Source organism: Triturus cristatus, chromosome 1_2 (assembly GCF_964204655.1).
Source record: "Triturus cristatus chromosome 1_2, aTriCri1.1, whole genome shotgun sequence".
NCBI classification, from domain to species: domain Eukaryota; kingdom Metazoa; phylum Chordata; class Amphibia; order Caudata; family Salamandridae; genus Triturus; species Triturus cristatus.
This window is the reverse complement of record NC_140580.1, coordinates 235897652-235924281: the sequence shown is the minus strand read 5'-3', so window position 1 is coordinate 235924281 and position 26630 is coordinate 235897652. Positions and strand designations below refer to the sequence as shown.

Here is a 26630-nt window from a genome sequence, read left to right as displayed (position 1 = left end):
GTATGCCCAAATATTCCAATCTGATCGAGAGCGAAAAGAACTAAATAAGCCTCTTGTGCGAGCACACCAGTTGATATGCACGGCATTAACGATTGAGCCGTATTTGACTATAGTGTTAAATCAGCAGCATCGTTTTCTCCTGTTTCGATTCAGATTGAATCAATTGCACCTGCTTTTTGCTGAACCCAAGGGATGGAAAAAGTTGGAGGATTTAAATGTATGCACTTGCGACAACTTTTCCACTCAGGACTCCATGCACTTTGTTCTATTTGTGAGCACTTTTTACATATTCGGAAATGATTTATAATTCCGATTTTAAAAGGTAAAGGTTTTATCCAGGCAAGACCAGCCCTCATTTATCTCCAAATCTTAAATAATGCGTGGGAAATTTTTAGTATTGCTAGCTTTTTAATTGCTGCAGTCAGAATAAAGAAGAAAGTAGGGTATGATCATAATTTGTGTACACTGATAGTTACTTGATGAGATTTCTTTTAACGTGTATATTGATGAATTGGATTGTATTTTATGATATTTCTTGGATATTTTTATTGTATATTTATAGTATGCTTTTATGGTTTTAACTAACCGAATAAAGTGAATTTGACTGACTGACAGTAGCGTGAGTGGTAGTGATCGCCAATGTTTTACATCGCGCTGAAATCGTGTCAGGGGCTGCACAAGATTTTCTGTGTGAAACTGCGCAGGGTCGGGTGTTATATAAATGCCTAAATATTTAAAGCCGGTCTCTGCAATCTGTATTTCACAGTTGCGTGGGAGCCGCAGCGGTGGACCGTGAAGTACATAAAGGAGCGACTTTGCCCAATTTATGGTGTACCCAGAGACCCGCCCATATGCTGCACAGATATCTAATTAGCAATTGATTGAGTGTGCAAGGTATGCCAAATACAACAAAACATCATCCGCATATAGCGAAATGCGGTCCTCCCAACCCATGGTCCACCGTAGCCCACGGATTACAGGATCCTGCCGGATCCCCGCCTCCATTGGCTCCAGTACCAACGCAAATAGGAGTGGCGATAGGGGACATCCCTGTCGTGTCCCTCTGCCTAGCAGTAAATCTGCCGAAATACTGCCGTTTACTACCACCTGTGCCAGGGGTTTTGTGTATAATAATTGTACCCAAGCACAGAAGTTTGGACCGAACCCTAGGTGGTGAAGAACCGTAAAAAGAAAGGGCCATTCCACAAGATCAAATGCCATACGTGCGTCCAAGGACAGGATAATCGCATCTTCCTCAATAGTTGATTTGCGCGCAATGACACTATGTAATCGTGTTAAATTAAGCGCCCTGTTGCGATTCGGCATGAGCCCAGATTGGTCCGGGTGGATCAGTGTCGTGAGATAAGGTTGTAGTCTTAGGGCCATAACCTTCGCTAGTATTTTTGCTTCTTCGTTAATCAGGAAAAATAGGCCTATACGACGTGCATTCATGTGCTGGTTTGCCCGGCTTATGTATTGCTACTATCGTTACAATATCAACAAGGAGGAGGGACTTGGAGCTGTAGAAAAAGGTCCTGAACCAAAGCTCCTAAAAGTTATACATTTATCCAATGGATGGTTACAGTTCCTATAGTGTGAGAGAAAAGTGACTAGCTGCAGGTAAGCTGTCAATAAAGGGGAAAGTCTCCGAAGGTAGGGTGAGTGTGCAGAGTGAGGAGAGGGTACTCCTGGTGATGTTCCTGTGTGCCCTCACACACCCTCGCGGATGTATAGCATCATCATTGGGCACGGTTGTTCCTCGTGGGGGTGGCGCTGCAGTCCCTCACGGGCCCTTGGTTAGGGGCTCTCTGATGGAGTTCTTTTAAGGAGTTGCCGCATTTGTGAGTGAGGGTATGTGGGTAGAAATGTGCTAGTGAGTGCGAATTTTTAAAATGAAGCAGGGAACTAAAAACCTTTAATCATAAGTTCCCTGGTCCAACCTAAAAATACTCGGACACTACAGTTAGTGTCCAGGATCCGTCGTTATACGTCAATCCTGTTCATAGTAACCGGCAGTGCAACCGCACGGGTAGGTTCCCCGAGACGTAAGGCGTACAGATATCCTTACTCCGCGGCATTGCTGACGGAGCCCATCATCAAGGAGGAGAGGGCTGGGAACAGGATTGACGTATAACGACGGATCCTGGACACTAACTGTCAAGCATACCAGACCTAGGTAGTAAGTGGGGTTATGGGCAGTTTTTACCCGAAACCCATTCTCTAATACACCTTCCCGGTCCTGACGAAGCGCTTTAGGATCCATTAGGGACCGTTTTATAGCGCGAAACATGTTGACCTTTTCATTAAATCACTTTTGTTAACACACCAATCGGGTCGAGAGAAGTGGGACTTTTATTTGGTCTTGTCCCCTCTCTGAACAGCACTACAGTGCATCTCCATCCCCGAGTATTTTTAGGTTGGACCAGGGAACTTATGATTAAAGGTTTTTAGTTCCCTGCTTCATTTTTAAAATTCGCACTCACTAGCACATTTCTACCCACATACCCTCACTCACAAATGCGGCAACTCCTTAAAAGAACTCCATCAGAGAGCCCCTAACCAAGGGCCTGTGAGGGACTGCAGCGCCACCCCCACGAGGAGCAACCGTGCCCAATGATGATGCCATACATCTGCGAGGGTGTGTGAGGGCACACAGGAACATCACCAGGAGTACCCTCTCCTCACTCTGCACACTCACCCTACCTTCGGAGACTTTCCCCTTTATTGAAAGCTTACCTGCAGCTAGTCACTTTTCTCTCACACTATAGGAACTGTAACCATCCATTGGATAATTGCTACTATCGTTGCAAGGCGTTGATCCCTGGGAAGCATCCCTCTCTCCAGACCATTGTTGTACATATTGAGCAAATGAGGTATGAGTTTATCAGCCGCCCTCTTGTAGAATTCTACCGGGATGCCATTAGTACCCAGCGCGTTTCATGTATGCAATGCGCCAATTGCTAGTGCAAGTTCGTCCGGAGTCAATTCTGCCTCCAGAGCTTGTGCCGCTTCCAGAGCCAATGTAGGCATCTGTATGTCTCTAAGAAAAGCCAAGTTGTCTGCTATTGTAGTCATGGCTGTGGGTGTATAAACCTTTGCATAGTGGGCGGCTAAGGCTTCCACTATTTGCTGGGGGTCTGTAGTCAACCTCCCAGTGTCTAATCAGATTTGTGCCACCCATCCGCTAGCTCTTTCCTTTTTGTCACCCAGGCCAAGAGCTTTCCTGCCTTATCTCCCTGTTCGTAGACAGTATGTAGCGTGTTGGTGAGTTTCGTTTTCACCTCTTCCCATCAATAGGCCCTGTATTCCTGTTGCGCTAATTGTACTCTGTGAGCCGTGGTCTCACTATTGTCTGTGACATGTGTTGTTTCTGCCCTGAACACCCCTTGCTCCAAGTCCTCGATCTTCTGCTTTCAAGCCTGTTTGTGTCCTGCTACCAAGGAGATGGCCTGACCCCTCAATACAGTCTTATATGCCTCCCACAGCGTTGTCAGGGATGAGACTGAATGTTGATTCTCTGTGGCTTTCATTAGGCCTTTACTAATCTTACGGTCTTTTAGATAACCTGGGTAAAGGGGAAACATACGGCTCTGTCCCGGGGATAGGGATGTATATGCGATATGTACCGGGGAATGGTCCGAAATACCCCTGGAAAAGTGTGATATCTCCCTAATCTCCTTCAGTCCTGTTGCCAGTGTAAATATATAGTCAAGTCTGGAAAGACTATTGTGGACCCCGGAGTGGAAGGTATATTGTCTCTCAAGCGTGTGCCTGGCACGCAAGATGTCAACAAGACCTAGTGGGTCAATAAATTCTGCCAATTTAGAGTTGGTCCCCCTGGGATCCCTGGAGGGTTGCCTATCTATTGTGTCATCAATCGTCGCATTGAAATCACCTCCCGAGACAAGGTGGCAGATCCTTCTCGTATCTTGCGCCCTCCTCCTGGAATAAAATGCCCATTTACTTACGCTCCATCCCTGTCCACAGTTGTTTTCGGAAGAGCTTGAAGTCGTGTTTGTTTGACCAGTAACTGCCTTTCCGTCTGACCAGAGTCGCTGCAAGCGCCATGAGACTCTTTGGAGTGATATGCTTTGCGCTATATAAGTGCCTCTGACTTGACTTGACCTCCCACTATCATTTCACCCTGTGGTAGTGATAATAAAAATGTACCCAGGGCTGGGAAAGCTGTCTGATGAAGTGAGGGGGGATATAGACCGACACTAGGTTATAAGATCTCCCCTCCCATTGGCAGGCTATTGCAGCGAATCTTCCCTGATCATCCGTCCAGGACCCAGTCGTTATCAGTGGGAAACGTTTGTTTATTAGAATTCCTACTCCCCGGGAACCAGAGGTAAACTCAGATTGCGCCACCAACTTATATCCCCATCTATCCAGGGCCTTAAAGGTCGATCCCGTCAAGTGCGACTCTTGGAGCAGTGCTACTGCTGGGCCCTTACGTTTGATGTACTGTAAAACCAGTCCCCTTTTTATTTTGTTGCCTAGGCCATTCACATTCCAAGACATTATTGCAAGGGAGCGATATGCCATCTGAGTGGCTGAGGGCGGTGAGGTCAGATCGTCAATCTGGGCTTCTATTCGTGTCTCAGTTAGCATCGTATATGTAGGCGTGAGAAATGTTTTTTGAGATGCACGTCGTGTTGTCTGCCTGTGAGTCTCCCAGTATTGCACCATAGCTCTGCACTGCAACAAACCATAACCCATTAAACTGTCTGGCGTGCCAGGCACCCGCTTGAGAGACAATATACTGCATACCCGGGGGAAGAACCCGCCCGGGAGCCCCCCCAGACCAATACTGGCACGCATATTCAACTTTAGAGTCCAAGATACTATTCTACAGGCGGCATGCATTGCCCCCCCCAGCGGAAAGTTGAAAATTGTACCTTGACGATGTATCCTGATTACACGGCGGCGGTGACCCAACAACGCCGGAATTTCTTGGACGTTAAAAAAGAATTGCGCAAACGAGAACTTAAATACGCAATGCTATACCCGGCAAAATTGACAGTGGAAGCAGAAGGAAAGACCTGGTTCTTTGAAACGGCAAAGGATGCTCACGACTGGTTGGAAGGATGGCGCCCTGTCGGGGGACCACGAAGACAGGGATCGCAACCAAAACGCCAACCCACAACGCAAGCACAACCACGCACGAAGGAACTGGAGGCGTTGAGAGGAACACAGCAGGACGCCGGCGAGAACCCGGACTGAGACTACATCTAACCCATCCAATGCTGAACACAAAAGGCACCGACTACATCACAAGAAACCCATTGAGACACTCACTACCAAGGCTGCGAAACTTTAATTGGTGACGATTAACCGCAATAAGCAACAAACTGAAGGGGAGGGTCGCAGAGACCGCGAGGCACTCCACGGAGAAGAAACTGGACAGTCCACGGGGTTGCAGGTGGTTTTTAATAAGGTCTTCTACAAAGAGGTCCAGGGCGGGCCCTCTTATACTCTCCGGTACCCCCACCAGGCGTACATTATTCCTTCTCGAGCGGCCTTCCTGATCGTCAAGTTTGTCCGCCATTTGTTTCTGTGCCAGCTCCAGTTTTCTCACCTGCCGCTGCAATGCCACTGTGTCCGTGGAATGCATTGCCGTGGTAGTTTCCACGTCCGTAAGTCGCGAACTCATTTTGGAGACATCGGCATGTAATAATGTTATATCTGTAGATACCGAGCCTAATGAAGTTTGCATCTGCTGTATAGCAGCCATTACATCCTTCAGGGTGACCTCTATGGATTGTTCGGTCTGCGGATCATCTTTGCTTGTCGCCGTCTCAGAGGTCGTCTCTATCTGGCCTTTGTGATACGCATATTTGTCCAGTTGAGCACTTGGGAACCGTGCGCTGTCTCCGGCCCCCCATTTTGGCCGGTTGGTTGGTTATCTTGGTCAAGTAGTCACCGCCGCCTGCCTGCGTGCACAGTGTCCACGCGCTGCCTTTCGGTTTTCCTGCCACCCACCCCTTCTCCCCCCCCCAGATACTGCACCTCACCTCTTCGGGGACACCCTGCAGTTACCTGGGACGTTACAGGTCGCCGGTGTGTCTTTACTTGCACTGCTGCTCCCACTCTGTGGGCTTATAGTACAGAAGTATGCCACCGTTGCTCTGGTGCAATTGTAAGTGCTGGCGGTTTCGTACTGTCTTAGTTTCCAGCCAGAATTAGGTGAAGTAGAGGTCTAGTGAGTGGAGTGTGCCCGTGGGGGCAGACAGAACACATCCTGTAGGATCACCTAGCTGTCATCTCGCAGGCCTGGGCGCTCCACACCCGGGCACAGAGTCAGTTAAATGCTGCCCCACTCTGTCCCAATGCCCAACCACCCTGTTGCTGTAGATAAAACAAGGTGCTTGCCCACTCCCCCAGGCACCCCCACTGTTTTTATTATTGTGGCTGCGTCAGGGACGAAGCGTGTGTAGCGCCCCATGCAGGCCGTCTCATTCACTTCCCCCGGCGATCCCGTGACCGAATGATGCTTTCTGCGCGCTGTGAGGCACACTGTGTGCTTCAAATATGTCCAACCCCCCCCAGTCTCTCCTGTACTCCTATGTTGGCCGATTCAAATAAACTCTGCCCTCGGCCCCCTCCCCTTCTGCCACCTCACTGACTTCGGGCTGGGCTTGCAAGAAGGATTCACCTGGCCCCATCCTCCACCCAGATGGCTCCCGTTTCCTCCCGCCTCATTTCCTGGTGGCCCTGTACATGCGTCTACCATGTGGTGGGGCCGCCTCGCCACTCCCAGTCAGCATGGACCCTGCCTCATGGGCTTTGACTGTGCTACTTACAAAAAAGAGGCCCTGCCACTGCCAAACCTCCTCCCACTCCCACCATCTCTAATTCTGGCTGGAACGTAGCCCTGCCGGCACCAAAAGGCTATGCTCTCCTGCATCCGACCCTGGTCCCCTTTGGGGCTGCTCCTCTAGTCATGGAGCGGCCGCTAGGACTCACCTCGCAGAATGCTTCCCCCACCGCCCCCCAGTTTCTTGGCAGGGAGCAGTCCACCAAGGCCACAACAAAACCAGCAGATGCACAGGGGGAAGAGCGGTCCGGGGCGGCTACCGAATCCCCTCCCACCACAAGGTCCAGCCTCCCAGCCTTCCTCAGCAGCCGCCTTGCCTCGGCCATGCGCAGTTCATTGGAAGCTGCCTACACTAACACCTTACAAGCTTAAAACACGTAAATTGAAAAGTCACTAATCTAAGCTCACTCTACTAGCCACCGGGTCACCTGAACCTAAAATGGTGGCTAGTAGCCCAACCTGAACCCCTAAATGTACTGTGGGCTACTTTTGAGCTATATACAAAGCCCAATACAAAATGGCAGTCGCTGGACTGCACCATGCTCCCAATCTACCAGGGTGCAGACTTCCCCCCCTGTCAGCTGCTCCCCAAACCCCCTTTCAACAGGTCAGAGAAGAAGAGAAGCACAGCTCAGAAACACAGACATTTACTGCTCTGTGTTTTCATCTGCTTGTGCAGTAATAAAGAGATTTTCCAAGTTTATGAATACGCTTTAAACAGTGAGTTGTGGGAAAAACAAATGCATGGTCCTGTTCCACATCTGCGCATCACTCAGACCTTAATTGTGATAGTGCCCCCGAATTTCTCAAACACAGTTACTTCTTTTACATTTAATGCACAATAAAACACACCAAGAAAAACGCTATGGCCATTTATAGGAAGGAAATAATAGTCAAAAAATCCATCTTCTGCTTAGGTAGGTTTAATATGTTCTGCATTTTTATATATTTACAGAAAAATATATATATATAAATGTGATTATCCGCCAATCGGACAAGGGAGGAAATGTTGTTTTATGGCCACGTCAGTTGTATGTGGAAGAGGCTTTGTTGCATTTAAATGACAGGTTGTGCTACAAAAGGAGTGAGTGGAAGTTGGTAAAAGCAGCATGGGGCGATTTCTACAGCAAACTATTGGCTTGGAATAGTGCGGGCCTTCTCAGTACAGAGGAATACAAATTTTTGAAAGTGAATCATCCCATCATGCCGGTCTTTTACCTCATCCCCAAAATACATAAGAACATTGTCAAACCCCCAGGCAGGCCAATTATTTCGTCCAGAGGCAGTATTTTGGAAAAGACCTCACTCTACATTGACTTTTTTCTACAAAAGTATGTGAAGAGACTGCCCTCTTACATACAAGACACCAATGACTTCCTGAGGAAAATCAATGACATAGAGTGGCAGGATGAGTACTGGTTGATTACCCTTGACGTAACCGCTCTTTATACCAGCATACACCATCAAGATGGAATTAAAGCGGTGGAACATTTCCTGAGAAAAGAGCCCTTGTACATGATGACCACTGCAAAATGATTTTGTCTATGATCACTATATGCCTCAATAACAACTTTTTCTTATTTCAGAATGTTGTGTTCCAACAGTTAAGAGGCGTGGCTATGGGGGCTTACTTTTCCCCAAGCTATGCGTGCCTACATATGGGCATGTGGGAAGAGCAAGTCCTCCATAAAGATTTTAGCGGTGTCATGGCCAATAACATCATTGCCTGGCATCGCTACATAGATGATTTATTTGTAGTTTGGAAGAGGTCAGAATCAGCAGCCTCTAACTTTATTCAGGCCATCAATATTAACCAGCTTAACCTGCAGTTTACAGCCCAGATCAGTCAAACTCATGTCAACTTCTTGGATGTAGAAGTTTTTATATTCAATGGGAAACTTCATACCAAACTGTTTCGTAAAGAAACTGCGGGCAACACAGTGTTGCACGCTAGCAGTCACCACCCAGAACACCTTATACGCAGCATCCCCTACGGGGAGATGTTGCGTATAAGACGTATTTGCAGCACTGATGAACACTGTTTGGCAGCTCAGGAACAAAGTAAACTAAGGTTCCTAGCAAGGGGTTATTCTCCAGCAGTTATTGACAAGGCTATGAGCAGTACTAGATCTCTGGCTAGAGATCAAATTTTGAGTTCAAAATCTGTAGACCCCAACTCTGTTGTTTCTTCTAGTCCAGCATCCACTCAAGGGGAGGCACCCAGACTGATCTTGACATATAGTCGCCAACAACACACCTTGCACAGAATTTTCAAGAAGAACTGGTCTCTTATTCGCCACGACCTGGTAATTGGCAGCAATGTTTCAAATGCCCCTGCCATCACATTTCGGAAGGCTCGCTCAATGAGCAATATGTTAGTAAAAAGCAGTCCCGAAATAGGTGGCAACACAAGCAACTGGCTACAAGCTAGCAAGGGGTTTATTAAATGTTCTTCCTGCAAGGCCTGCAGTTTGGGCAAAAGCACTACAACCTATGCCTCTCCGTTCTGCAACTCACCCTGTAAAATCACTAAGAAACTCACATGCAGGACAGACTTTGCAGTTTATGTGCTGGAGTGTACGTGTGGCCTGCAATATATTGGTAGCACCAAATTGCAGGTTCACAAACGTATACTCCAGCACATGAGGGCTATCACTAATCACGACGCATCTTATCCAGTAGCAACGCACTTTAGAGAGAAACACAACAGCAGCCTAGAACATCTGAGCTACTTCGTTATTGATTCAGTGCCACCACTTAGACGTGGTGGGGACCGGGAAGCCCTTCTTAGAAAACTGGAGACACGGTACATTTTGGAGCTAGACTCCAAGGTGCCGAACGGATTAAATTCCAGTGAAGATTTCTTCACATGGCTCTGAATTTTACATCCGCTGCTAAGCTGTCTACGAGATGCATCTTGTTAGTCTAAACCAACTTATGTTCCTCCAGAACCTGTAGATGTGATGAAATTGGAGATCATTTTTTTTCCCCTTTTTTTTAAATTGTCTTCCTTCACCTTTGCCCCTCCTCCACATCTTTTTTCAACCATATTATATGTTTTTTTGTTTTTTAACATATTAGCATAAGCACTTTTTGATCATAGTCAGATTCAGGAGGCCCCAGTTAATATAGTGGTCAACTCATTCTGGGACAATACTTAGTAAAGTTATATCGGATTTAACCGGATATTTGCAGGGATTTGTGCATGGCTAAGCAAAATATATTACAACATTGCTAGGCTCACTCTGCAACCCAAGCATTAATTTTGGTGTGTTCTGCATTATGCATGTACATTTTCCCGTGACGAGATTCAGCATTTTTGTTGTTATTTTTTTTAAACTGTCTCGTTCTCGTGCAATATTTGATCTATTTATGCCTGTGACCCTTACTCGCTGTTTTACAAAAACAACAATGTATTTTACAATCAGGATATATTTGTTTTACAATTGTTTTTGTATTTTTCACAATTGTGTTCTACGACAGCGATGAAACCTGTTTTCCATGTTCATTGTATTGACGTCACATTTGATTTGGCACTTGCACTTTAAAAGTTCAGGCTTCTGACGACAGCGCCATGTGATCAAGGCCTCCAGAAGGCCGAAACGCGTCATGGCGGTGGTGCAGTTTTTGGACTGATTAAAATCAACTTGCACTTACTTGGGTCCGTGTTCGTCTCTTGCGCGTCGATGGTGTGCAGCTTGTGAGACGATTCCTTGTGGCATATATATATATATATATATATATATTCAAACACTAATAGGGCTTAGTCTAACGGAAAATCTTTGTTTTATTATGTTGAAGTATACTGTGAGTTTTTTTAAATAAATAAGTTTATCTTCTAGGTCATCCAAAGGAGAACCTAAGAGAACTCCAATGCTACAGCAACTGGATCTTGTTCATGAGAAAAATGTAGTTGTAGAGGATCTAAAAAGAAAACTTTATATCAAGGATGAAATTTTCAAACAACATCAGCAGGTGAGCACTTTGGAAATACTAAACATTTCACTGGCGTATTTGAAACTAACAGCACTGCCTTTTATACTTTATTCGATAAGCTGTGTTTTGTAGTAGATCTGGTGTCATTGTAAGCAGAGCCAGTTACAGGCAGACTGTTTTCTGCCATTTGATATGCATTATTTCAACGAAAGTGCCCTAAAATAGCTGACATGAGGAAATCATTATGGTCAAGTGATTTTGGCTTACTTTATTGGTGACAAGAAGAACGCAGATAATGCATAAACAAGGAAGTAAGTCTGTTAATTAGCAATTCAGGTTGAAACACAGTCTGTAAATCTTTGAGATGGTTTTGTTCTGTAATTACAATAAGGGTTCTATGAGGCATCTCTACTGTGTGTTTTTTAGAAGATAGGTTAACAACTTGATAGAGAACGAGCTTTATTAAAGCTGCGTTTTTGTAATCAATTAATTGCACCTGTGATCCTGTTAAAGAAAGATGAATTAAAAAGTCTCTAGAAATCGTGTAGTAAATGTGAACCATGAAGTTGACTTGATTGTTGATCAGTATTGTAATAATTGTGCTTTATACACGTTTAATTTCACTGTGCCATCATACATTCTGTATTCAGTCAAAATAATATTTCATCAAGGACAGTATCCGCCAATTCACTTTGTGAAGGCTGTTGAACTAATTATTTAACAAGACGTGAAAAAGCCCACTTTGAAATTATCAAAAAAATTATGCATTCATACTTATAAGCATAATGCCGAACAATTAAGAGTGAAATGAGACAAGTTGGCTTTGAAATATACAAAAGTGATATTGAAATAAATCACTTTTAAAAGCTGAGTTAGTATCAACTCATTGCGCTGTTTTGTGAGTACTCACGTGGACAGTATTGTAGAATATATCACAAGGTTTAGAGGTTAAACTACTAAAGTAAAAAAGTCTTAAATCTAGTGCCCTTTCATAATGTATGTTTAGTAGCGGAGTTATTCTTGCTACTCTAGCTGGTTATAGGCATTTGGTTATAAGGTTGTTTGCCAAATCTTTGTAGAAGATGTGGTTTACATGTACTATTATTATACTGCTAATTTTTTGAGTGGTCCCTGTACTTTTTTTAATAGTTGATATTGCTGACATTTTTGTCTTTGGGCACTGTAGGGCTACCATTCAGACCTAAAGTTCACGTGCTCTGTCTATAAAACACGAAGAACAATTAGCTATACCCAATTGGCCTGGGAAGGCCACAGTAAGTTGGAACAGGAAAGCGCAACAGTGGCATAAAAGTTAAATGTGTAATATTGGCTAAAATGTACATTTACACCACACATATTTGTGACTGGAAAACATTGCTTCCTGTCCACCATTTTGGAACTGATTAGCTCTACAGCAAATCAGTGCAAATTGAAATATTTGCTCTGTGTGCTAACATATTTTTTTTGCCTTCGGAGAGTCTGGATTGTGATTAAACTGTAATGTTACAAAATCCAGTCAAGGAAAAAGTTAGAACTTTCATTCAAATTTCATTTTTTATCAAACGTCTTGTTCAGTGGTGAAGAAGATGATTGATAGATATATTGGGAAATTAACTTTGTAACAAACTACATTGTGCTGACTTTAAATTTTAGCAGTGATTATTTCAGTTCTTCTGGGCTTCCCTCCTGATAGTGATTATGCATTCATGAGGTGTGAAAAGGTCTTCCTGTCAAGTGCTAGCAGAGCTACGTCTGGCACTAGGAAGGCTGGGAGAAGTAATCACTGTCCACCCATCATTGAATGTTACATTTGGCAATGGACAAGAACAGAGAGTCAAACAAGGAGCCAAAGCTAAATCATAGGTTTTCTAGTGTTTGTCTAGAAGGGGCCTAGTGCAAATAGGACTTAGAACAGGAGATCGCTCTCAGACTTCTTTCTCTTTAAGTAGGAGGAGAAGCTGTTTCCAGAAGAATCGAGGGATTGGGGCGAGTTTGCTCAAAGTAGAGGTGAGGGGGTGCGGCAACACCCCCAAAATACAGTTGTATGATAGAGGCACGCATGGTTAAACCAAGGGTGCCTCTACCACGCAGCCGGAACCATGACTGCATCTTAACCGCACATTCCTTTACCACGCATGCATTCACCATGCAATTTAGTGCTAAAGGTATGAATGGTAAAGGGGTGTGCCGGCTAAGGTCGCCACTACTCCAACCCCCCCTTCCCCCACCCTAAGCTACAAACCCACAACCTGCCCCCGCTCTGAGGCCCAAAATCTTCCCATCCGACCCCCTCCCACCCGCGCTGTCCCTAAAACTACGCCATCCCCTCCACTGCCCTTAGGCCTAAAACTCTAACCCCTAATTAAAAATATTACCCCGACCGACTGAGCCCTAAAAACTACCCCGTCCTATCCTAAGCCCTAAAAACTACTCCAACTACCCATGCCCATCCCCCTGCCCTGAGGCCTAAAGCCCTGCCCTGTTACATACGCTACCCAGACCCCTCCCCCCGTGCTGTCCCTCAAGCCACCCCAGCCCCTGCCACTGCACTTAGGCCTAGCACCCTAACCTCTAATAAAACAAGCATTGGCATAGCCAATAGGTCTCGCCTTTGGGACCTTTATAAGTGTTTAGCCATGCAACAGTTGATGTTGTTGCACCAAGGATATTGTGCTGGATAACGAAACGCGTATAAGTTCCCAGAGGCGAGACCTATTGGGTATGCCAATGCTTGTTTTTATTTAATTTGCTTGTTTGCTTTCTTCTAAGCTCTTACATGTTTTAACACATTAGTTATATGGTTTTTTAAGCAATGTACAGAAATTGACTAAGCTGGCATTATTCATTTATATTCTAATGTGATTATACGTGAATTTGGGAATTCAGTAGAAAAACAAATACAAAGTGAGGCGCTTCATATGGGACATCTAAAATGAGCCGCACCCAGCAGTGCTGAAGTGTTATTCTCACAGAGGTACAGCCAGAGGGCCACGGGTCCTAATGCAAGCACCGGAAATGGGCCCCTCCCCCCATGGTAAGATAGTAAAGAAAAAAGCCTCAATTGAGTCCCAATCGGCCATTGTCACCCTATGGTTCCGGTGCGACTGCACCTGCTACAGCAATGAAAGCTGCACCCCTTTATTCACTTACTCATTTCTGCAGCAGCTGGGGAAAGGGGCTGTTCCAACAGGCAGAAAGTGCTTCGTGGCTGCCAGCGCCTTAGAAAGCGCTAGAAATGGAGCGTCGACTGCCCTAGTGACATCATATGGGCAGATCCACACACTTACGGAGGCTGGAGGTCCTTTAGTATGGGTATTTGTTATGCGCTACATAACACACCCTCCTACAATCCTGTCAATATTATTTGGATTACTTGCAGATATTCTATAAAATATCTTATTGATTGACTTCGAAGACTGATGACTTCACATTTCCTGAGTCAGTGTGCGCGCCTGTTCATTCCTGCACTGTAATCACTGCACGTGGTCGGAGAGCCATGACTATACGATCTGTAGATTCCTTCACGAGAACAGTCACGTTGTCCTCTCTGGCATCACAACGTGGTTCAGGGAGTTAAACATTTACTGCTGACATCTGATGTGGTCATGAGCCAGCAGGGCAAACTCCACCTTTAATCCTCTCTGGGTGGTATATTGGTCATCGTTCTAACGAACAATAAAAGCTCTGGGTTCGACAAACTCTCTGAGTCTTAACTGATTTTTGAAGTCGAGATGGTTTGACCACTATAGTTGCTTCGCCTCGAATGCATTCAAGAAAAACATGTTTTTCGCTGTTACACGCACCTGTCGGACGTACCGTGTAACATCTGAACGGTATTTATTTGTTAATATAGCATATTAGTATATAATTCATTTAGAGACAGCTCAATTTCCAGCTCCTGGAGGCAACAAAGTATTGTAAAGGAGCAGGGCCGGGCATGTGAAAACGTGCTAAAAGTTTAAAACAAGCATTGGCCGCGCGGCCGTAAAAGTAACGGCCGCGCGGCCGTGAAAGCGAAAGTAATCGCGATCAAAGCGAAAGTGATCGCGATCGAAGCGAAAGTGATCACGATCGCGAGGACAGGACGCGCTGTGTGGCAAGAACGCGAGTGGTGCGCGCGCAGCAGTGATTGACGGCTGCGCGTGCACACTCGCGTGAACGCAAGCGCTAGGCCACCGAGGTCTGGTAGGTAGCACTTTGGAAACCTGTATTCTAAATGTCGAGCAACAGCGCATGCGCCGTTCTAGGCTCGACCTAAAAAACTACCCAACCCCCCCACCAGCCCTGAAAACAACCCCGACCCCCCAGTAGCCCTTAATACTACCCAGACCTGAAAACTAGCCCAACCGCCGCAAGCCCCAAAAACTATCCTGACCCCCTGCCCTTAAAACTACCCCTACTGCCGCAAGCCCTAAAAACTGCCCGACCCCGCCCTAAAACCTACCCCGACCCCCCAACCCTGAAAACTACCCCCCAACCCATACAAACCCGGCCCCATCCCCACTTTCCTCACTGCGTTCTCTGGCTTTCTTCCTAGCATCTTCCCGCTTCCACCGAGCAGCAGCCAGCAGCTAGACCGTTCACTGCCTTCACAACACAGATGAGTGGTTAAGGCATATGTGTGGTTAAGACAAGAGTGGTAGCCCTTGTGTAGTCAGAACAGGCCTGACTGAGGCCCGGTGTTCTTACTGTTTCCCCCAAAATACAATTGCAGGAGTTCAGAAGGTGAATGAGAAATAAAGATGCCTTTAAATTGTATTTTTAAATTGCCACATTTACTGTGTGTTTAAAGACACAGGTCAAATGTTTAGGCTATGTCTTCTGACAAATTGATGCTTATTCTTTTAACTCGGAGATTGGTGTTTGCTTTTCTTTCTCTGACTGCAAAGTTAGAGAATGTTGTCAAGTGAACTATCTGACAATCTTGCTGGGATATAGGAAGTGTGAAGGGAAAGACTGCAAGATTTCAATTTTTTCCTAACATGCAACAACCTTTAAACTCTTGAAAATGAACTGCACAAATATTTCAAAATATATCAGCAGTTAGGAAAGCACAAATGATGCACATATTTCTTGAAATTCAGGCATATGATGGAAACAAAGATTTTAATGGGATCAAAACAAACCAAGACACTTACTTAGTGATGCACAAATGATAAATATTAAATATTATAATTTGTGTGCTGTATGGTTTTACCTGTCCAACTGCATGCCAGTGCAATTTTGCGACTATTTCAATGGAAAATGTACTGTTTGTAAATTACAGTGCACCACTACACCATGCCTTAATAATATAGGCTTACAAAGATCAGTTAATGTCTTGGCATTGTATGCTAAAACCAACCATTTGGAGGTAGATTTGGAGGTAGATTTGATAATAACAAAACACATGTCTGCCTACAACTCGATTGTTTGATATGAAATTCACATGGAGGCAGTAACCAGTTACAAATATTTGGAGTTGTATCTAGATTCAAGAGGGCATTTCTCCCGGTAAAAACAATATATAGTGAAGAAGGGGAATGAATTAACCTACGCCTTCACTACCTTGGCAAAAAAAATGTAATATCCATCATTTCAACCACTCTTAACAGTCCTCTTTGCCAAACTTCTTCCAGCTATTAGACACGCTAGTGTGGCCACAAGATGGCAGAATGCTGCTGTATAAAACGCAGACTAACACCTTTACTCGAACGTTTAACCTCCCTTAATCTTTATCGCAAGCACAAATCCAGCTTATATTTGGAGTTTGTCAAGTAGTATCCAGCCAGAAATTCTACAACAGGAAAAAGTTGGTACGAGATCAGATGAGATCAAGATTCCACACTAAATTGTGTATTGTGGTCAGCCTTTCAAAGTGATCAATGGTCGAAATTTTATGAATATCTGAATGTCTCCATTAAACAACTAAGGCTAACCAAATTGTGGGCCATGAATGCACCATGTGACGCCTTCAAAATGGCAACTAACAGGGCTGTAAAACTTCAATCTTCTCTACAAGACAAAATTTAATTAAGCTCCCGATCACGCGCATGGATGGAAATTAAATATTACGACACACTGAGACCAGCACCATACTTGACAATTCCCTTTTTGGCACAGATAAAGCACAGACTAATGATCCTGCGCATGGGTAATATACCAGCAATAGCAAATCAACCACATAGAAATACACCGGTTCCACTTTATGCAGACTCTGCAAAGGACAAAATGAGGACTTAATCCATTTGATCTGCATCTGTCCAAAACAGTGCAAGCTTCACTCACTACTACTGAAGAGAAAATAAAAAAATAAAAATCTTCCAAATTTCACCCAACCAGCTGCAATCTCAGGTGGTATTATGGAGCCGGCCTCACACCTGATGCACTAGCAGTGCCCAGCCACATCAAACTGGGCTAAAGAACCCATATCTCTTTGGTGCTTAGGTAAAATCATAGGACTGCTCTGCTTCCTGGTTCAGACATACTACTCCACCTCAAAAAATCAGCCCATATAGCATCTTTCCTACCTAAGATCGCCCCAGGTCCTACCTTCAAGTCCGATGCAAGTCCTTAAACCGGCCTTCCGGAGAGGAAGCTGCTGGATCTAACCAATGTTTACATATATCCCTTCTGGCAAGAAACACTAGATAAAATGGCATGCACCTCCGAGTCCTCCCAGGAGGCTGAGTATCTACTCCCAACAACACCAACACAGGACTCAGCTTGATTGTGATTCCCAAAATTTCAGCTATAATATTACTCATGATGTCTCAATATTGGCTGGTCGAGGGACAGGTTGAATACATATGCTGATTGCTTGCTTCGGGATGACTGCATCATTTGCATCTTGGGGTCGGGGTCCATACAAATCTTTCTATCCTTTATACGGGGTCCAATATATTCTTTTGATGGTAGAAATGTGATTCCTTTTTAAATGGGCTCCCTTAACCATAGAGTACAGCAGTTCCAATAATACTCACCCCAAATGTGAGAGCAAAGGCTCTGGGATCATCCCCTCCCAAACCCCATACAGTGCACGCAGAGTTTTATCCTCAGCTTTCAAGATCTTCCAATGCCATATGAATACCTCCTTGCTGATAGGCAGCACATCTTGCAGGAATAATTCAACTTCCCAAATGCTGCCAAACTCCTGGGTAGCATTTGTATTCCCAGGAGGAGTGCTGCAGGTATTTGAATCTTTTCCCAGGAGGAGAGCTGCAGGTATTTGAATCAGATAGGGAATCTCTGGTCTTCGCCTTAAATACTTCTCAGGGTAAAAGCACTTGCACTGTAAAGAGATCCCCCCAGCTTGTTATCCCAGCCTCCCTCAATGGGTGACTCAACCGATCCAACAAACACTCTGTGGGGTGCCCGGGGAATCCCAAACCGGGGAGAAATCTGAGTAGTAGCTGATACCCAGAATCTTCCTGACTCTCTATCAAAGGCTGAGTGCGACTCTTAAAACTTTCATACAAACTTTTTTTTAAACTTCGGGCCCCAAATATGTATAAGAAAGCAGTAGGTTCCAGCCGTGCTGTCATTTCTGATAAAATCCCACCTCAAGTTCCGGTGTTCCAGGAAGCTTCCTAGAGTTCTTAGCCTGGGAAGCAGTGCAATAAATATTTATGTCTGCTAGCGCCAGTCTCTCTCACTTTAACCTCCTCCTCAGTTTTTTCCAGGATAGTCTGGCTCCACCACTAGCCAAAATCAAGCTTGTTATATTCCCTTGTATTTTTACTATAACAATAATAAGATCTTTATTGCTTGAATAATAAAAATCATTGCATTCAAAATATCTTCACAATCACACAATTTATAAAAAGATAGTACCAAGAATATTAACAATTCACCAATACATTCATAGTTACATCATAAAACCAATCCAGTTCACCATACATCATACATCTCAAAAAGGTTTTACTATGTCTTTTTTGGGAAACTTGAGTGGTATGCATTTAAAGAGAAACATCAATTTAGGAAGGATTGATATTTTAATCAGGTTCACTCGGCCATAGATTGTTATTGGCAAGTTTCTCCACCTAGAGAGGAGCAGATCGACCTCCTTTGCCTCCCTCCCTAAATTATGAGCCGGGACCACCCCCATTGAATGAACTATAGAGATGCCCAAATATTTAATCTCTTTCACCTCCCTTTCCCAGTTGGCAATATTCCAACACATAATCTCTGATTTAGCTGTGTTCACAGAGTATCCTGACAACGCCCCAAGCTTTTCTTCTAACTTTTCTACCCTGATATACGAGCACTAGCAAATCAACCAACTTGAAAATACACTGGTTCCACTTTATGCAGACTCTGCAAAGGACAAAATGAGGACTTTATTAATTTGAGCTGCATCTGTCCCAAACTACATAAGCTTTACTCACTACTACTAAAGAGAAGCTTCAACGATGGAGGCATCTGTACGTGTAGGTGATCAATAATAGCGTGCCTCAACCTAGGGACCCACAGTTGTAAACTTGTTAGATTCCTGGAAATGTTCCCAATCGAAACACCCTGGGCCATTCCTGGATGAATGTAAAACTGGCAATTGCCCCAATTAAAAAACCCTGGGCCAATCCTGCATTAATGTAAAACTAGCAACGGGTAAAGGGACAGCGCCCATTAAAAAAAATTGTCTACCCATGTGACGATTTACGCAGATTGCCCTCAAGTTAAACTTGACCAGTTCATTGGCATAAACATAAATCTGCACTAGACTACTTTTGAAAATTATATTTTCTAGGGTTGAAATTGCAGGCTGAACACAAGTTCACATAGTTTTGCGTACTTGAACAAATATTGCACTAGTTTTAAACGATTAAGCTGGTTTTAAGCTAAATTGTAATAGAAAACATGAATTTTTCTAGGCAGAATGAATGACAGCACTTTCTTTGGGGCACAATTTACTCTTATGATATTATACATTGTATTATTGTATTATTATATTATAGTTTTATCTGTGAAATTTGTTAGGGTTTTAATTAACTGAAACAACTAACTTGAACTTGCCTTAATGCTATATTTGCGATAGTGTGCTCCAAAATGCACCACCAACCACCATTCCACACTCTTACCACTCCCCTGCTAAATAGCTGTGACTCATTTACTATATCCTTTCTTTTTGTATTTCTTGGATTTTTCACAATCCCTATGATTTTAATATTTTAACATTGATGGTAGCACCCCGGATCTGAAAATTATTCCAGCACCACTGGTTTTAGCAGAGGAGGATGCTCTTCTCCATAGGACAGTGCGTTGTTGGCAATGTATCTTTTATTTTGAACAAGGTTTCAAGGATAATTTGCAGGCAGGCAAACATGCAATGTTGCAAAAGTGGAAGGACTGGACTCTGAGAATTTGGTATGGATTGGGAAAACAGTTGTTGCCAATGACAGGTTAGTGTGCATGATAAAAATGACAGTCAATCACCACCTCACCATAACACAAATAGGCCTTGTGACGTGAGAGAAGATGGAAATGTCTCTCCGGATCTGCATGTGTGGTGAACTGAGATGTGACCTACTCTCCATGTATATCCAGGGTGTGAAAGCTCTCTCTAAGCGTTGGTTGGCTCACCAATGTACCTTAGGGTCACAGTCGTCTGAAGAAACTTCATCATTCGTGGATGAAAAGCTGCACATTCGACTATGGACTACACTAGACCCAGTGAGAGGCCTTGCATTGGAAACCTGAGCCTTGGAACCTTAGTTGGAAACCTTAGAGCTGTGGAAGACACGTGGGAAAGATTATACAGTAACTAAAAGAAAGTGGGTCTGTCCGTTTTGGCTGCTGGAGGATTGGGAGGGTGTGCAAAGGCGCAGAGAGAAAGACAACCCTTGATTGCTGTTGATACTGCTCATAGCCTTTTCAAGGGTTAATAGAGGATACTCCAGAACTTCTGGAAAGAAGTATCCAACCTAATTGGAGCCCTCATCAGTCATAGCATTTTGTATTTTCCCGCTGAGATCCAAATCACTGCTAAGCCCAATCGTATGATTTGTGATGGGTCCAAATTCACCCAGAGCAAAGTAGCCTCGGCAGCTGTAGAATTCAACTTTGTCCATCTTGGATCCTTTGGCACCAAAACTGCAGACTTCAGTAAGAGCCTGAACATGATGTATTTGATTCCATGAACCCTTACTAGCTTCAGCATTTAGCTCTTCCTCCCTGGAGGAATTTTACTTTCAGAAAAGAGAGTAAGTCCCAAGGTAAAACTGTTATGACCCACATGGTTTACTCAATTGCTGGTGCATTGTGAGCAGCCTTAAATTACACCTGCATCCTGGTCAACTGCAAATATTGAATTTAATTAGTGCTTTATGTTAACTGAGCGGTTTTTACTTTATCTCCAGTTTACTATTATTTTGTTTCTAAATGTAGTTGGCAATTACATTCTGATGTTCCTTCACTTTCATATTATTTGGTACTGCTTGAGACTGTCACATATTCTTCTCAAGAAAAGGCTTCTGCTTTGGTATGACTCGCAGGATTTGAGCTGATTGAGGATTTGTCAGTTAACTGTGTTTTGACCAAGCAAAGTACTGTCCTATTAAATTGCTCAGATGCAGACCCCCCAGATTAATAATTCAAAATATCATAAACATTGCTAATGGAAGTTGACATTCATTGATTATAACAAATATCATTTAATTGCATAGTAAATGTTCTCCAAAAAATGTTGACTGTTAACTTGTATTGCAAAAGTTAAGATTTACCATACCACCACAACAACAATAGTATTTGAAATATTGTAAGGTGCATAAAAACCAAGTGATTGACAGCCTTGGCATGTATCTTGCCTCCAATCAAGTTCATGGTTTCAATGTTAGAATGTGGTCACAGAATCCCAAAAAAAGTCAGCCTTTACCTCCTTCTTCTGCCTTAAAGAAAGAGGATAGCAAATGTTTTCAGTGATACATTATAACCAATAAAACATTCTGTGCAAATAATTCCTGTTGTGTTGGTTCAGTCTCAAAAATAAATTCAGCCTTGGATTGAAGCGATGTGTATGATTATCAATACGTTTGTGTGACAATCACCCAAATCATGCACAAGAGTGGAACAATGTTTATTTCAGTACCTATTAGTTTCAAGTATTATGTTTCCAATGTTTTTCAATTTTCTGGTAGTTTTTGGAATCCTGAGTGCTTTGTGGAAGTGGCCAGGTTAGTGTAAGGCATCATAGACTGTGCAGGCTGTTCTGAGTTTTATTCTGGCTTTCAAAAGTCATCTGTGTAGATCTTTGATTATTGGTATAATGTGTTCTGGTAACTTGGTATCTTGGTGTCAGTCAAGCCGTGGAATGGACGACAGCTTTGAGTAGTGCTCAGTATTTAATGTGTAAAAGAATAAATGCCGGGCCCAAACATTTTCTATGGAAGGCTGGCGTGAAAATGCCTATACATTTCCCTCTTGCAGGTTTTTTTTAATCAATGCTTTCTCCCTTTGTCATATTTTTTTCCATCTTTCTTTTCCTCCTTTCTCTTTTTTTTGTTTCTCTCTCTCTTGCTATGGATCAAAGTCTATTGAGGAAACATAAAGTGCCAGTGCCCAAATATAAGTACAAGTGTGCCCCACTTGAGCTGAGACCCAGCGGCATTTGGTGGAGGTAAGCCCGGCAGGGCGGGGGGGGGATGTCGACAGACAAGGGAATAGGATTTATTTATTTATTTAATTTCACCTATTCAGTTGTCTGTAGACTTCCTCCTGCCCATGTGCTTACCTGCACTGGCCACCGCTGCTGAGACCAATGACTCAAATTAAGCACTGGAGGCTCTAAAGCTGATGTTGGAGTAATCAATTCTTAAAATAACTAATGCCTAAACGTAAGGCATTGGTGGTAGAAAATATTATTTTAACAAAAATATTGTAAGAAATTGGAATAATATTTTGGGTGGGTGATAAATCACCTCAATGAATAATCGCAATTCTTGTCAGGATGAACCCTAAAAGTCACTAAATTAACCTGAGCTCAACTCCTGTTATCTATGGAACAGAGCACACAGGCTTAACATAGGGCAATGTGTGAAGTATTTATGCAGTACCAAAACAGTAATACATTTTAAATAGAAAACAATAAATATCACAAACCAAATTAGGAAATAGAGCATAATTTAATAAACAAAATACACCAAGAAAACCGAAATCTAATAAAGGGGCACTGGAAATATGATTTTTCTAATGTTTTAAGTAGGAATCCCTCCAAGAAGCATAAACTGCCAGTGATATTCAATGGCCCTGGTAGACCTTAAGCTAGGCGCAATTTGAATGTGATGGAGTGCGGGTCAGATACAACAACTAATTTTGCCCTTGCCAAAGATTTTCTCTTGTCAATGTTGTAATTTAAGTCTCAATCCACAACTAGAGTACACCTCTAATGCCCCACAAGGGACACAATTAGAGACTCACTGGGTGCTAGGCAGAGGATAAACAACAGGGTCCAGTCCAGTTTCAGTTGCCACTGGTAAGCTTGGCAGTTGCAGGAAGAGAAACTAACATAGGAGTGCTTAATTTGAGCTTGTGGTTGTCGGTTGGGCCCACCTCCACTCATTTTTCCTCAGTAGATTTGCCTGAGAGCCAGAGAGTGAAACGTACACAAACGGGAAAGGAGGAAGAGAAAGACAGAATACCACCATAAGGGGGGATGCAGGGACCAACAAGAGTGAGATTAAGGGGCATTCAGTGTCTGGAAGTCGATTAAAGAGACCTCAGGTAATTTCAATTGCACGCAGCCTTCGTATTAGGCACACTAACATTTAATAGCGCCAGCTGCGCCCTTCTGAGCAGAGCCTTCTCTACCAGTGCAAATTGTTTTACAAATTGAATACTGTGACAGAGGATGGAAAATAGTGGTTTAAAGCACATTAGAACAAACTCAGTGCCAAATGCTAACAACTGCTATAAAAATTGGGCATTTATTTAACCATCAAATTTATTTCTGCTTTAAAGATGAAATTTTCAAAATGCAAATTGAAGGTTTGCTTACTCCTGATGCTGACCTCAGCTCTTTAGTTCCCCTATTTTGATTAAACGTCTATGCACGGCAGCTCTGCCGAGGGACAATACATGACCTACTCTCAGACTCTCCAACCCATTGCCTTTTAACTTTCTACTGACCCATACCGACCCTACCCAGTTCGCTTTCGAACCTCACACTCTACCTGTACCTCACAGCACTGGTACCTGACATCATTTTTGATGGATACTCAATGTCTAAGCTTCACTGACAACATGGTGTCAGAACTTTTATGTGCACCATCTCTACTACAAAGTGATGGTGGCAATCCCTCCAGCAGTACCACCGAAGATTGGAATTCCATAGACAATTAGAAAAAACTGTATACCAAGATAACGCTATATGGCGCTATGATGACTGAATACTTAAGAGCAAACATAGCGCCTAATGGACTCCTGGTTACCAACGCACCAAGGATCTTCTTGGAGGACATTGGGAGAGTGGTCCCTGGTGGCATGGAAATGCACCAGGGACTGGCTCATATTAATCATCAACACTGCCAAACATCTTGCTGACAAACTACTTATTGAAATCACAATTGCTGAAAATATTCTAAAAGCAACAATTAACATCACTGCCTTCAAAAGTAGACTAGCAGAAATTAACACAGAAATGGATGATCACAAAAATCATCTTATGCGACAGAAAATTTCTACACTACAAAAATACATTAAGAAATTTGACAAAGAAAAGGTATACCCATACACAAAAGAGGACTAACAGCTACCTAGTGGAGACGAGTCGTCAGATGGGGGTTCCTCTGATAATAGACAACGCCTCAATTGCAATAGCAGCACCTCAAGTAATGACAGCCGCTCAAGTTTCAAAAAGAACAGGGGACATCCGCCACCACCTATGTATGGGTATCCAATGACACCATTCTTTGGCCAACAACCACCTTGGAATCCTATGTACCAGGTCCCCACACCGATGTACCACTACAACCAAAACCAGCAGCCTTTTTTAGGAAGAGGCATGGGCAGAGGAAGAAGGCGAGGCGGACCCCAGAAACAGGTTCAGTGGCAAGACCAACCGGCACCGCAACAAGAGGAACGAATGGAACTGAGGAGCAAGTTGAACAACAGGACCTAGTAGTAAATCTTTCCACAAGAAATCTCACCCTCATCGAGAGACGGGTCCTCAACCGAGGCTTGGGCTTTGTCCCTACCCCACAGTTGGATCGTTTCCGCCTACACAAAGAACTGTACAATTTTTTCAGAAAGCTGCAATTGCGAGCATACTTCCAAGATAAGGATTACCATGAACCCCTCGACACTGGCCTACGAGCTCCTTCCAAGTTTACACCTACCGAAGGCATGACACCACATGAGTTTCTCACCTTTGAACAAACAGTGATTAAGGAAGTGGACAACATACCAAACAGACAATATTACAACAATCTTTCCACGGCAGAAAGAACGGCGATCAAACAACTCATTGAGGATGACACACTTACCATAAAACCGGCTGACACGGATGGAGCGATCGTCCTGATCAACACTACCGACTATGATCAAGAATGCCTCAGACAGCTCTCTCAAGAGAGGTACTATAGTAAAATCAAAAAGGATCCGACTGGGACATTGCTTCTCAAGATCAAATCTATGGTAACTTCAGGAGAAGCACAAGGCTGGATAGCGAAAAATTAAGCAGAATTTTTGGTGAATACAGAACCTAGAACTCCGGCTTTTTACACCCTTCCAAAGATTCATAAGGGGGTCACACCACCCCCTGGCCGCCCGATAGTTCCGGAATCGGCTCGGTGCTGGAACCACTCAGCAAATTATGCGACTGTTTCCTGCGGCCTCTTATCAAAAAGATACCTTCATACTTACAAGACACCAGGTATGTTCTAAACCTTATTACCAATACCACCAGGAATAACGAAATAGAACTCCTGATGACACTAGACGTGGCGGCGCTCTATACAACATTCCCCAAGCTGAGACTCTCAGAGTGGTGGAAGAGCGCCTCCTAGCAGAAGACTGGACGTCATCAACTCCAATAGCCTTCATAATGGAATGTGCTACCCTAGCAATGTGTGAGAATTTCTTTCAGTTCCACGATCAACTGTACCATCAAATCCAGGGCACATCCATGTGGAGCACATTCGCGCCAAGTCTGGCCTGTCTCTATGTGGCGGAATTCAAATGCATCCACTTCCCAGATGACAATATCTATGCGGACAACAACATCCTGTGGAGACGCTACATGGACAACATCCTCATCTTCTGGAAAGGAGATATGGACACCTGTAACACCTTTTTCATTTGGGACAACTCCTTGGACCCCTACCTCCGCTTCACCCGCAATGTCTTCACCTCCAAGCTCCACTTCCTCGATCTCACGGTCACCCTAAAAGATGGGCGCTTGACGACAAACACCTATAAAAAACCAACAGACCTCAGCAATCTGCTACTCTATGGGAGCCATCATCAGCTTAACTGACAATCTACCTCCTACTCTTTACAAGTATGTTTCACGCCCGACCTGTTGCCTTTCCATAGAGGTGTAACACAGAAGACACCCTTACAGTTTTCTCTGGTGTGTTGCCCTGATACCATTCATTTAGCTCTACTCGTGTAAGCTCCGCTTCTAACATCATTTTAATAGGACTAGGTCACACTGAGAAACTACCCGTTTAGACTTCTCAGCCCAGATTTTTTTGCCAAACGATGTCTCATCTCCCTGCATCATAATGATTCAGTATCAACACGAACCGAGTCAGGCAAATCCATGCAGAGACAAGATGGCGGAGTGGCTACTTCGGCACTTCCGCGTCACAAGATCACCTTTAAAACGTAAGCGGCTCCTCAATACTGGTAATATCCAGACGTCGGGGAGACGCGTTGGATTACCGGCACTGCCCATATCCAC

The 26630-nt window shown here is 43.8% G+C and overlaps 1 protein-coding gene across 5 annotated transcripts in view; it reads left to right on the top strand.

The window, feature by feature from the left end:
* MYPN (myopalladin) overlaps positions 1 to 26630 on the top strand; it is a 2601563-nt gene that overhangs the window by 1563145 nt on the left and 1011788 nt on the right. For all 5 annotated transcript variants that reach the window (XM_085603535.1, XM_085603537.1, XM_085603533.1 and 2 more), the window contains one exon: positions 10663 to 10795. In XM_085603535.1, coding sequence (XP_085459661.1) covers positions 10663 to 10795 — 133 coding nt within the window. The remainder of the gene's footprint in view (positions 1 to 10662; positions 10796 to 26630) is intronic.